The 12,943-nt window shown below is 37.1% G+C and overlaps 2 protein-coding genes across 2 annotated transcripts in view; one reads left to right on the top strand and one right to left on the bottom strand.

Annotated features, from left to right (window-relative positions):
• The window catches only part of si:dkey-13a21.4 (uncharacterized protein LOC494576 homolog), a 991,873-nt gene that overhangs the window by 728,080 nt on the left and 250,850 nt on the right, over window positions 1-12,943 (top strand). The window lies entirely within an intron of this gene.
• gnl3l (guanine nucleotide binding protein-like 3 (nucleolar)-like) overlaps window positions 1-12,943 on the bottom strand; it is a 50,574-nt gene that overhangs the window by 25,376 nt on the left and 12,255 nt on the right. The window contains exons 7-8 of the mRNA XM_028813299.2: window positions 8,550-8,653; window positions 6,227-6,371 (exon numbers count right to left, since the gene is read on the bottom strand). Coding sequence (XP_028669132.1) covers window positions 6,227-6,371; window positions 8,550-8,653 — 249 coding nt within the window. The remainder of the gene's footprint in view (window positions 1-6,226; window positions 6,372-8,549; window positions 8,654-12,943) is intronic.

The following is a 12,943-nucleotide window of genomic DNA, read 5'->3' as shown; positions in this document are numbered from 1 at the left end:
AGATCTCTCCAGAGATGTTCAATCGGATTCAAGTCTGGGCTCTGGCTGGGCCACTCAAGGACATTCACAGAGTTGTCCTGAAGCCACTCCTTTGATATCTTGGCTGTGTGCTTAGGGTCGTTGTCCTGCTGAAAGATGAACCGTCGCCCCAGTCTGAGGTCAAGAACGCTCTGGAGCAGGTTTTCATCCAGGATGTCTCTGTACATTGCTGCAGTCATCTTTCCCTTTATCCTGACTAGTCTCCCAGTCCCTGCCGCTGAAAAACATCCCCACAGCATGATGCTGCCACCACCATGCTTCACTGTAGGGATGGTATTGGCCTGGCGATGAGCGGTGCCTGGTTTCCTCCAAATGTGACGCCTGGCATTCACACCAAAGAGTTCAATCTTTGTCTCATCAGACCAGAGAATTTTCTTTCTCATGGTCTGAGAGTCCTTCAGGTGCCTTTTGGCAAACTCCAGGTGGGCTGCCATGTGCCTTTTACTAAGGAGTGGCTTCTGTCTGGCCACTCTACCATACAGGCCTAATTGGTGGATTGCTGCAGAGATGGTTGTCCTTCTTGAAGGTTCTCCTCTCTCCACTGAGGACCTCTGGAGCGGTGACAGAGTGACCATCGGGTTCTTGGTCACCTCCCTGACTAAGGCCCTTCTCCCCCGATCGCTCAGTTTAGATGGTCAGCCAGCTCTAGGAAGAGTCCTGGTGGTTTCGAACTTCTTCCACTTACGGATGATGGAGGCCGCTGTGCTCATTGGGACCTTCAAAGCAGCAGAAATTTTTCTGTAACCTTCCCCAGATTTGTGCTTCGAGACAATCCTGTCACGGAGGTCTACAGACAATTCCTTTGACTTCATGCTTGGTTTGTGCTCTGACATGAACTGTCAACTGTGAGACCTTATATAGACAGGTGTGTGCCTTTCCAAATCATGTCCAATCAACTGAATTTACCACAGGTGGACTCCAATTAAGCTGCAGAAACATCTCAAGGATGATGAAGGGAAACAGGATGCACCTGAGCTCAATTTTGAGCTTCTTGGCAAAGGCTGTGAATACTTATGTACATGTTCTTTTTCAGTTTTTTTATTTTTTAGTAAATCTGCAAAAATCTCAAGTAAACTTTTTTCACGTTGTCATTATGGGGTGTTGTGTGTAGAATTCTGAGGAAAAAAATTAATTTAATCCATTTTGGAATAAGGCTGTAACATAACAAAATGTGGAGAAAGTGATGTGCTGTGAATACTTTCTGGATGCACTGTATGCAGGCTAAGTGGAATTGGTGATGGTCAGCAGAAAGTAAGTCAATAACTAAAGTAGTCCAGTGTTCTTAACCAGTGTACATAAGCTTCAATATATTACAAGAAAATACACCTTATCCTTTTCTTACTATATCTTCTCAACTGGTACAGCATACCATCTCTGTGTTGGTACACCTTAGTGTCCTTCCAGATATTTCTAACAAAGCAGATGTCAAGAACATACTAAACTTTTACTAAGTTAAATGCTATCAATGTACTGAAATTGTATTTCTAACCCATTCACATTGTCTTTAAAATTATGAAATTAATGTAAACAGAAGAGGATTTAAAATTATCCACTCGGGTAGTATAAATGGGTGATATGGAAATATGACAATAAATAGCAGTGTTAGGCATGGATTATGAGATTTTGGGATGGATGGATGGATAGATAGATAGACGGACAGATTTGATGACAGGACAAAAATACATTTGTGCCCTGTTCTTTTGTGCAGAAAATGAAATTATTGTGAAGACCCCAGTCAGATTAATTGCTTATTTTTGTTTTATGACAATGAAATTATGGATTTTAATATAGTTTTGTTTATCATGATGTCAGGTGGTAGAAAAGTGTAAAATTGACAGTTTTCCATCTCAGCCTAAAAGAGTTTTCTGCATTGGTACCCTAATCAAATAGCATTGTTCCACCAGATTTCTACACAATTGCCAGCAACCAATGGTAACGGGTGTTCAAAGCATACGGTACAGGAAAGAACTGGGACAGGATTTAAAATTGGTGACAAAGGGCAGTCCAGTCTGGTTTCATATTCTAAAATGAAGAACTCTTAATTTAAATTATTTACACTTACTGGGGTTTCTGGGCTATAGTATAAGAGTTTAATCCATGTACATGTGTTAGGTTCAAACTAAAATTTACATAATGAGATGAATAAGTACCATTTGGTTCTATCAAAGCTTTGCTCTGCATCCAAAGATGGGAAGACCTCGGGGAACACAGATGTTACGTTATACATTATATTCTACATGTGTTCAATATTTGAAAGTAATTGTCTGTATTTAAAAATTTTTTCTGTTGTTTCGCAAGACTAAACTGAAACTCATTTTCTAACTATGTTTAACAGGACTTTAACATTGCTGTTCAATAGGGAGACGCTGCCTTTAGAAAACACATTCTAAATGGCTTTTGCTTTACTGTTTTATGTACTCACCCTGCTATACACAAACACATCCACTTGACATAATAAAAGAAAAAAAAAATCATCAAATATTAATTTTTTTCTTCTTTAAAAAAATATTGAGACATCCGTCACCAATATTTTTAGCCAAACAGGGAGCTGGGGAAAACTGGGCTACTGTTGGCCAAAGGAAAAGGCGTGTCCAGAGGCAGGAGTAGAGGAGGAATGGTAGGAGAGTGGAAGTGAGGGTAGGAACTTTGAATGTTGGCAGTATTACTGGTAAAGGGAGTGATTTAGCCGATATGATGGACAGAAGGAAGGTTGATATATTGTGCGTGCAAGACACCAGAGGGAGGGGGAGTAAGGCCAGATATATCGTAGGTTTGTTCAAATTGTTCTGCCATGGAGTGGATGGGAGGAGAAATGTGGTAGGGATTTATCCTGAATGAACAGCACAGTGTTTTGGAAGTAAAAAGAGTGTCAGACAGAGTGATGATTACGAACCTGGAAATTGAAGGTGTGATAATGAATGTTGTCACTGCATATGTCGTGCAAGTTGGGTGTCCGATGGATGAGAAAGATGATTTTTGGAGTGAGTTGGATAAAGTGGTGGAGAGAGTACTCAAGGGAGACAGAGTGGTGATTGGAGCGGACTTCAATGGACATGTTGATGAAAGGAACAGAGGGGACGAAGAGGTGATGGACAGGTATGGTGCCAAGGTGAGAAATGAATACGGTCAGATGGTAGTGGATTTTGCAAAAAAGGATGGACATGGCTGTGGTGAATATCTATTTTAAGAAAAAGGAGGAACACAGGGTGACGTACATGAGTGGAAGAAGATGCACACAGGTAGATTATATCCTATGCAGGACGGTCAGACTGAAGGAAATTGGAGACTGTAATGTGGTGGCAGGGGAAAGCATAGTTAGGCAGCATAGGATAGTGGTCTGTAGGATGATGTTGGATATCAAGAAGAAGAGGAAAGTGAGGACAGAGCCAAGGATTAAATGATGGAAGCTGAAAAAGGGAGACTGTAAGGTGAAGTTAAAGGAGGAAGAGTTACTAGATAGCTGGGCAACTACAGTTAGAAGGGTGCTTGGTGTGACATCTGGACAGAGAAAGGAGCACAATGAAACCAGGTGATGGAATGGGGAAGCACAGGAGAGTATACAGAGGAAGAGGTTGGAGAAGAAGAAATGGGATAGTCAGAGGGATGAAGAACGTAGACAGGAGTAGAAGGAGATAAGGTGTAAGGTGAAAAGAGAGGTAGTGAAGGCTAAAGATAAAGCCTATAACAAGCTGTATGAAAGGTTGGAAACTAAGGAAGGAGTAAAGGACCTGTACCGATTGGCAAGACAGAGGACCAGAGCTGGGAAACATAAGCAGCAGGTTAGTGTGATAAAGAATAATGATTGAAACATACTCATAAGCAAGGAGAGTGTGTTGAGCAGATGGACAGAATACTTTGAGAGGTTGATGAATGAAGAGATTGAGAGATATAGTGAGAGTGAAGGTTGGCTGATGTGAAGATAGTGAACTAGGAAGTGCAATGGATTAGCAAGGAGGAAGTAAGGACAGCTATGAAAAGGATGAAGAATGGGAAGGCTGTTGGTTCTGATGACATACCTGTGGAAGCATGGAGGTATTTAGGAGAGATGACAGTGGAGTTTTTCAACCAGATGGTTTAATGCAATCTTGAAAAGTGAGAGGATGCCTAAGGAGTGGAGAAGTGCACTGGTACTGGTTTTTATGAATAAGGGTGATGTGCAAAACTGTAGTAACTACAGGGGGATAAAATTGATCAGCCACAGCATGACGTTTTGGGAAAAAGTAGTGGAAGCTAAGTTAAGAAGGGAGGTGATGATTAGTGAACAACAGTATGGTTTCATACCGGGAAAGAGCACCACAGATGCAATGTTTGGTCTGGGGGTGTTGATAGAAAAAATAGAGAAAGCCAAAAGGAGTTGCATTCTGTCTTTGTGGCCCTAGAAAAACCATATGACAGGTTGCCTAGAAAGGAGTTGCAGTATTGTAGGTGGAAGCCAAGGGTGGCAGAGAAGTATGTAAGAGTGGTACAGGATATGTATGAGGAAATTGGGACAGTGATGAGGTCTATGGTAGAAGTGACGGATGCGTTTAAGGTTGAGGTGGGATTACATCAGGGATCGGCTGTCAGCTCTTTCTGATTTGCTTTGATAATGGACAGGTTAACAGAGGAGATTCGAAAGGAGTCGCAATGGACTATGATGTTTGTGGATGACATTGTGATTTGAAACGAGAGTAGGTAGCAGGTCGAGGAGACTCTGGAGAGGTGGAGATATGCTCTAGGAAAGGAATGAAGGTCAGTAAGAACAAGATAGAATACATGTGTGTAAATGAGAGGGAGGTCAGTGAAATGGTGAGGATGCAGGGAGTAGAGTTGGCAAAGGTAGAGGAGACTAAATACTTGGGATCAACAGTACAGAGTAATGGTGAGTGCGGAAGAGAGATGAAGAAGAGAGTGCAGGCAGGGTAGAGTGGGTGGAGAAGAGTGTCAAGAGTGATTTTTGACAGACGGGCACCAGCAAGAGGGAAAGGAAAGGTCTATAAGACCAGCTATGTTATATAGTTTCGAGATGATGGCACTGACAAAAAGACAGGAGACAGTGCTGGAAGTGGCAGAGTTAAAGATGCTAAGATTTGCATTGGGTGTGATGAGGATGGACACGATTGGGAACAAGTACATTAGAAGGTCAGCTCATGTTGGATGGTTTGGAGACAAAGCTAGAGAAGTGAGATTGTGTTGGTTTGGACATGTGCAAAGGAGAGATGCTGGCTACAAGACAAGAGGAAAAGAGGAAGGCCTAAAAGGAGGTTCATGGATGTGGTGAGAGAGGACATGCAGGTGTGACAGAGCAAGATGCAGAGGACAGGAAGATTATGTAAAAAAAAAAAAAAAAGAAAAAAGAAGAAAACATACGTCAATATCACCCAAAATAGAAAGACCTATTTCTGCAAAAGCAAGACAATTTCCAGAAGTGGTCATTAGAAAGTAAAGTAATGCAGGTGTCTCTATCAAGACACCAAATAATTTTCCATACCCTAGTAAACATACAAGTATCTCACATGGTTCACTATAGCCATTTTCACTACTGAAATAAAGGTGAGTTGCTTCCTATACTATAAAAAATTCACTCATCATTACTACTGTAAGAACTAGGGCTGCAATATTCAAAACTATTTTGAAATACACTTAAAAAGTGTATTCTTCCTTAAATACTCAAAAATGAATTGTATATTTCAAATGATTCTAAACAAGATAACCGACTACCATTTTCTCCATTTAAAGTACACTTTGCTAAGAAAATCAGGTTATGTATTCAGTATTTCATATACCATTTATTTGTCATCTTTTTAAAACCTTCTGAATAAAGGATTATTCATAAAAGAAGCACTATTTCAAACATCAAGCAAGTTCAAACTATAATTAAGAGTTCTTCACATGTTGTAAACCAGGCAAAACAATAATCATATACTTTTTAATAATGTTTCTATAGCTAGGTAGTTAAACTGTAAATAAAAATCCTACAAATCAATATTATATATATTGATATTTGTATGATATATATATATATATATATATATATATATATATATATATATATATATATATATATATATATATATATATATATATATGCATTTGTATAACAAAAATGTCTATAAATAAAGAAAAGTTGCAATTACAATTATTATGAGACTAAAAAAATTACACTACTAACCCTACACATCTCACATTTTTTTTTACTCTGACTTACCAACCACACCAACAGTTATAGCAGTCTTTAAATCTTGATTTCGGCAGTAGTTGCCAAGTAATTTCATGAGGCAGTTTGCTCCAATGCAAGCACTGCTGCTTAAAAGGTCTGAGCTGGCTTGAGTCACTGGAACATTACTTTGTTGCTGAAACATAAATAATTTTTTTCAGATAGCATGTATAACATTTATTAGACATAAACTATATATATTATATATATATAAATTAAAGAACAGGATATGTTACTTTTCCATTTCAATGAGGGCTGCATGGAAGGTTATGCAATACAAATCTGTATTTCATGTAACTTATTATAAAATTATTTTAACATGTGTATCCAATATGTTATAAGATAACTATGTGTATTTTCCACATTTTTTCATTTTCTACATAATCTCTTTATACTTTAACAACAATGGAGCAATGACAAATCAGTGCATGTATCCACATGCTTGCACTAATCTGAACCCTACACTCATAGCCATGTCTTCAATAACTGCTTGGGTTTTCTCACAACACAAATTTCATGAAGTCCAGTGACTAGCACTGATTTTATCGACAACACTCTCTAGCCAAAACATCTCAAAATAAAGGCACACGATAAGGTCAGGAATATATTAGACAGTAAGCTGACATTAGGTACACGTTAAAGATCTGAGGGACTTTGATAAAGTTTTGATTGTTATGTTTTGATAACTAGGTCAGAGTATTTCCACAATGGCAAGGCTTGTGGGGTGCTGATGGCCAGCCGTGGTGTGTACCTATCAACAGTTCTCCATGGAGGGAAAAATAATGAACTGCTATTAGTTTGTTGGGTGGCCAAGACTCATCAAATGCTAGAGGTACACAAAGGCTACACCATCTGGTACAAATCCACAGAAGGGTTACTGTGGCACAAATTGCATATGATTTTAATGATGGTTACAGGACTAATATGTCATGACACACAGTGTTTTAAACTGTATTAAATATGGGACTGCATAGCCATAGGCTAGTCACACTACCCATGCTAATCTCTATCCACCATCAACAGCACCTACAATGGATATACAAGCATCAGAACGTTTCACCTGGACTGATACGGATATTTACCTAACAGATGGTACCAGGATGCACCATGCCAATGGAGAGTGTGACACTTTGGGCAATTTTCTGTTGGGAAAACCAGGGCCAAAGAATTCACCTGGACATTAATTTGACTTGTATAACTTATCTAAACACTGCTGCAGACCAGGTACACCCCTTCATGGCAATGATACTCCCTGACGGAAATGTCCTCTTTCAGCAGGATAAAGTGCACTACCACATTGCACTAATTGTTCGGTAATGGTTTAAGGACACATCAAACACTTCAAGGTGTTTCTCTGGCCTCTAACTTTCCTAGATCGCAATCCAATTGATCATCTGTGGGATGTCTGATCCGTGGCAGCTCCAACTCGTAAATAACAGGATCTGCTGATAATGTCCTGATGCCAGATACCATAGGACACCATCAGAGGTCTTTCTGAGTCCATATCTCGGGTCAGAGCTATTGTGGTGACACATAAAGGAGCCACAGCATATGTTAGGCAGGTGGTTATTATGTTTTTGCTAATCAGTGTATACTGTTTAACCTCCTGTGGCCAATTTCTTCTCAGCCACAAGAAATTCAATAAAAGCCTATTATTTAACACATTTACAGGGTCAATTGTGCATATGATCTATGGCACTGTTGTAGCAAGCGTGATATTTCAAATTAACAACCAAATAGGTTGCACATATTTTCTGCTGAAGTACAGAAAGTATTGTATTGCCAAATTTTATGTGCAACTTTTGTAATCAGTGAAAAGTTAGCGAGGGACCTACATATATACAGCAGCTCTGCTTAAAGTAAAGACAGCACACTTTCAAGCCACTTTAAGTGCCATTCACTTCACGCTGGGAGAGCTTTACATACTGCACTTTAATGTTGTAAATTGAACATTATGAAACTAACATTTAAATACTCCAAATGAAATGATGAATTGAAATTTAAGGATTTTTAATATAAAAACAAACAATTGTATTTATTAGTTATTTGAATAAGCACACCTGAAGAAATTTTAAAGCATGAAAAGATGAATACAAACAGAAACACCCAAGTAGCATGTTAGCTAGCTAGATATGCAGGGAGAGAGTGAATGAACTGCATAGTTTTTATCTACTGCTGAAAAATTTACCCAAATGAAGACATTAGGACAGAATCATTTTTCTGAATTCTAAAGAGGATTTGTGTCTTGTGATACTTGATTATCAACAAAAATAATATATGCAGCTCTTAAATTAGACCAAGGAGTCTGACTCACCAAGTTTCTGCTCTGTTGCTGTGTGGATGCTTTAAAAGCTACTGTAGGGAACTCATTTCGGAGATATTTAAGCCACTTCTCCACAATATCCTTAGACACCAGATCTAAGAAAATAAAACAAAATGTCACACCTTACAGAATTGTTTGCTTTGTATCATTGCTGCTGGGAGAATTCATGATATTCTGTGGCCACAATTTTAAACTCCATTCAGGGAGAAATATGTGGCTGCTGGTGATTCACTGTACCAATTTATTTGTCACAGCTTAGAATCGTCCTTTATTTCAACTTTCTTTAAAACTAGTCAAATTACACCTGCTCTCATTCTGTTGTCTTGGGCATTGACTACATACAGCATGTGTGGTGCTTTAAACTAATAGACTGATGCATAATGTCCTTTGTGTTACTTTTCTCAGAAAGTTTGAACAGATGTGTATTTATGTCATTGCTTTCACTGCACAGGAGCCAATTAACGTATTTTCAATTTAACCCTTCATCTTACATTTTAACCCTTAACTACTCCTATAAACAAGCAGTTGAAAAAAAAGTATGAATGCCTATTGAGGAACATTTTACAGTGTCCTTATTTAAAAAAAAAAAAAAAACAGGAGCTTAAAAACAAATAAAACTGCAGCATTTCTGCCTAATGCCTCTAACAGCATCTGCTATTAATCAAACGGTTGAAAAGACACTAATGATTCATACTACATGGAAAACATTATTGTGAAAGACAGCCTTAAGACCAAGCTTAAGCAACATACCAAAAAATGAAACACTGAAAAAACCTAAAAGTACAATATGGATAATCAAGTAATAACTGTTAATCTAGGTAATATAGAAAATTGTACCTTCGTACTATATCTTAAGCTTTGTCCATTTGTCGTCTCTGGTTTCACTTCCCACATGCACTCTTTCTAGCTTTACCATTTCCTCCTATAGTTTGACTTCATCTGCACTGTTCACTGCTCACAATTTCACAGCAACATTGAACACTAGACAATTATGTGATGAAGAGGGGTTTGTGTACTTAAGCACTGTCTCAAAAATGCCTATGCTATATTAGTGGGGTTTAATGAAGACATCAGAGTGCCAAAACTGCTGATTTTTGCTTAATGCATATTTATTCATGCACAAATTAAATAACGTAAAATGCATTTTCCTTGCAATGGGAAGTGACTTGGCTAAAAGACATTATTTTTTAGTTTTGCACTTTTTTTGTTACAAACTCTTTGGCTATTCATTCATTGGACAGTTAATTTCCTCATTCAGCTGTCATTAGAACATACACATAAACTAAGAAAGCATTTATTCTATAAAAACAATATCACCTTTTGCAGGACATGAATCCAAAGATAATCCATTTGATCTAGTTTACTTTTTACCATGTATGTCGTCTGGTAAAATTTATAAACAGGCCAACAAAACCTTTAGTTTCCTGTATGACCTACTTAAAAAGTACAAACATGCAAAATCAGTGTTGAAAGAAAAAAAAAAAAAAAAAAAAGGTCAGCAATATTTCCCCAAAAGCAAATGGATACAACACCTGAAATTTATGGATTAAAACAAGTATCTATAATTTCTGAAACTATAAAACAAAACTATTAATGTCTGGGGAAGCACTTACAAAAATTCCACGAAAATAAATTTAGGCAAATACAGCTTTTGGGAAGAGTTTCAAAGTAGTGAAAAACCTTCTGTGATCTGGGCTGAATCGGAGTAAAGATGTCTTTAAAAAGTGAAACAAGGACTGATGAGGCTGTATACGGAGAATGGTAACAACTACTCTAATTCTTCCACTTCTTGGAATCACACAGTTGTACTCCAGTTATGGTGCCTTCTAGTGTCTTGGATTTCAGTTTATTTTTTGACCATGCCTTCTAACTAATAAACTAATACATTTTACGTATTTGTTCAGATCCTGTATTAATTTGTTCACAATTGGAGGAACAAAACCACACTCTGGTGTCAGAAAATGGTTTCCACCTTCAGATTGACTCACTAATTTTGACTTAATTTTGTTGCCAGACGGTTTTACTATCTTAAGCGTCATGAGAGGTTGTTAATGAGATGTAAGCAGGGGATGAAATGTGATAATGGGCACTGCAGGGATGGTAGTGCATCTACAGTGTGGAAGACAAAAAATAATCAGACTTTTAAAATCTGAGCTCAGCTATTTATTCCCAAGGTAATTACCTTGGAATTGCAAGCATTTTAATAACCCAATATTATCCTGCCCTAGAATAGGATCTGTGAAAATAAATACCACTCCGTTTCCTGTTAAAGAAAATTTCACATTTAGAATTAGATTTTTAACTGCCCTGTTTGTACAGTTTGAAATATAAATCTTAATTCCTTCTGTTGTCACACAGGCAAAACTTGTTCTCTTTTATTCTGCTATTAATGCTTTTTGTGAGAGCCAAAGTATCGCTTACCGGACTTTGCCACCGAGATAGAATATAAACAGCAAACAACATCAGTGAAGCTCAGCTAACAGGTAGAGCTATGTACTGTGTTTTTTTAACGTGTGTGGCCATCAGTTATTATAAATATAGTACTAAAAGTTTTCCATTTCCCTTTCACAGCCCAGTATTAGAACTGGCAATATGCCTGTGTAGCAGTCCAAATACTTCAGTAATGCTTGAAGTGAAATGCTAGAACTAATGGTTTCACATCACACTCAGTACTATCATAATGCACCCTCTGAGAGTAGTAGGAGAGTGTTACAAGTGATGCTCCATCCGTTCTTGATTAAAGGCAAGTTTAAAGATGCTTTTCTTTCATCTTGTTGAACAGATGCTTTTCACTAAATGCCTTTAAACAAAAACAGTATGTTAATTTAAACAACCACTATGTTAATTCCTTTATTTATCACACACCATCGTTATTTTTAATATTCTTTCTGACCACCTAGATCAAACTATCCTACTTTATTATTGCATAAAATGGTTAAAAAAAAAAAAAAAAAAAAACAACTCTGAAGAGACACTGCTAAACCCAAGGATACTCGTATGGCTTTTTCACTTTCAATTTTTAAATTTCTATATGAATGCATAACGTAAAAATGTGGAATCATGCATGTTCAACAGTTAAGTGGAAAAAAATTTTGTCATATCAATTTGAAAACATACGAAGTTTCAAACCATTTTTTTTAACATAACATGCCCTGCTGTTGGAGAACATAACAGCAGTAATTTGGTTCTTAATAAAGACAACATAAAATATTACTAGATACTTAATTGAACAACCATATACTAAGCCAGTGCTACTTACATCTGGCCCCAAAACCTTAAGGGTTTCCTTATTTTAAGATTCTTAATAATGACGTAAATTCTTGCAATAAAGTTAATTTGCGATTCAACTAGCTGGCTTGTTTCTGCCTGCAGTCTTCTCAGATTTCATATCAGTGTATATTTTAGTTTTCTGACAGATTTTCACAAGTATATGTTTGTGTTTCGGAAAACAATTAATACCATATTTACTTTCAAATATTTTCAGCCGCTATATAATGAACACACATAATTTAGGTGTAAAGTGCAGGAGTTGCTCACCTAATGGCTTGCTTGTTATTTGGATCAGAAAATTAGGTTTCTGAAACTAAAAGTTAAGTAAAGGAAAGAATAAAGAGATATGTTTGTTCTAGAAAAGCAAATAATTTTCTGAACTTCATAAGAAAGTATAAAAATGTAAAGAATTATTATTATCGTTATTATGAAAACACAATTTTTGCAAATTTGTAGCAGTGAGACTAAAAATGAAGATAAACCACACAATCAAATGAAAAACTCTGCTAACAGTGATTTTAAGTTCAAAAACTACTGCATTAAGCTTAACGTTGGGATTCTCAGCACTTTTCTTATACTGCTTACTGCTCACATTACACCACTAAAATAACAAAATGGATATAAAAATAGAAACGTTTACATTGCATTTTCTGAATAGTTGATATAGATGTACTGAGAATGTCTGGTAAAACCCCCAGAATGCAAACATTTAGCAAAAATATGAATTATGTGTTTTATAATGTGATTTATTAAGCAAAAAGTAAATTATTTGTGAAAACATGGATATGATAAAAAGGTATTAGTATTTCTTACTGCCAAAACTTCAGATCAAACACAAAGGCAATGTTTAAACCTAGCCACATGAGAATCACAAACCAGTGAGTTTCTTTGAGCCAGTCACAAGCCCAATTAAATGGGGAGGATTATGTCCTGAAGGGCATCTGGTGTAAAATTTTACCAAATAAATATGTTGACAAAAATACATACTTCCATACTGGATTGGTCAAGGCCTGGGTTAACAACAGCCACCATCAGTACGGTTAGCCAACAAGGTGCTGGAAGAAACTGAGGTACTGTTGGCCAAAGAGGAAGAGGGGGAAGGAGTGTCCGAAGGC

Source organism: Erpetoichthys calabaricus, chromosome 11 (genome assembly GCF_900747795.2).
Source record: "Erpetoichthys calabaricus chromosome 11, fErpCal1.3, whole genome shotgun sequence".
NCBI lineage: Eukaryota > Metazoa > Chordata > Cladistia > Polypteriformes > Polypteridae > Erpetoichthys > Erpetoichthys calabaricus.
Note: the sequence above shows the minus strand (reverse complement) of the source record. Positions and strands in the feature narration are given on the sequence as shown.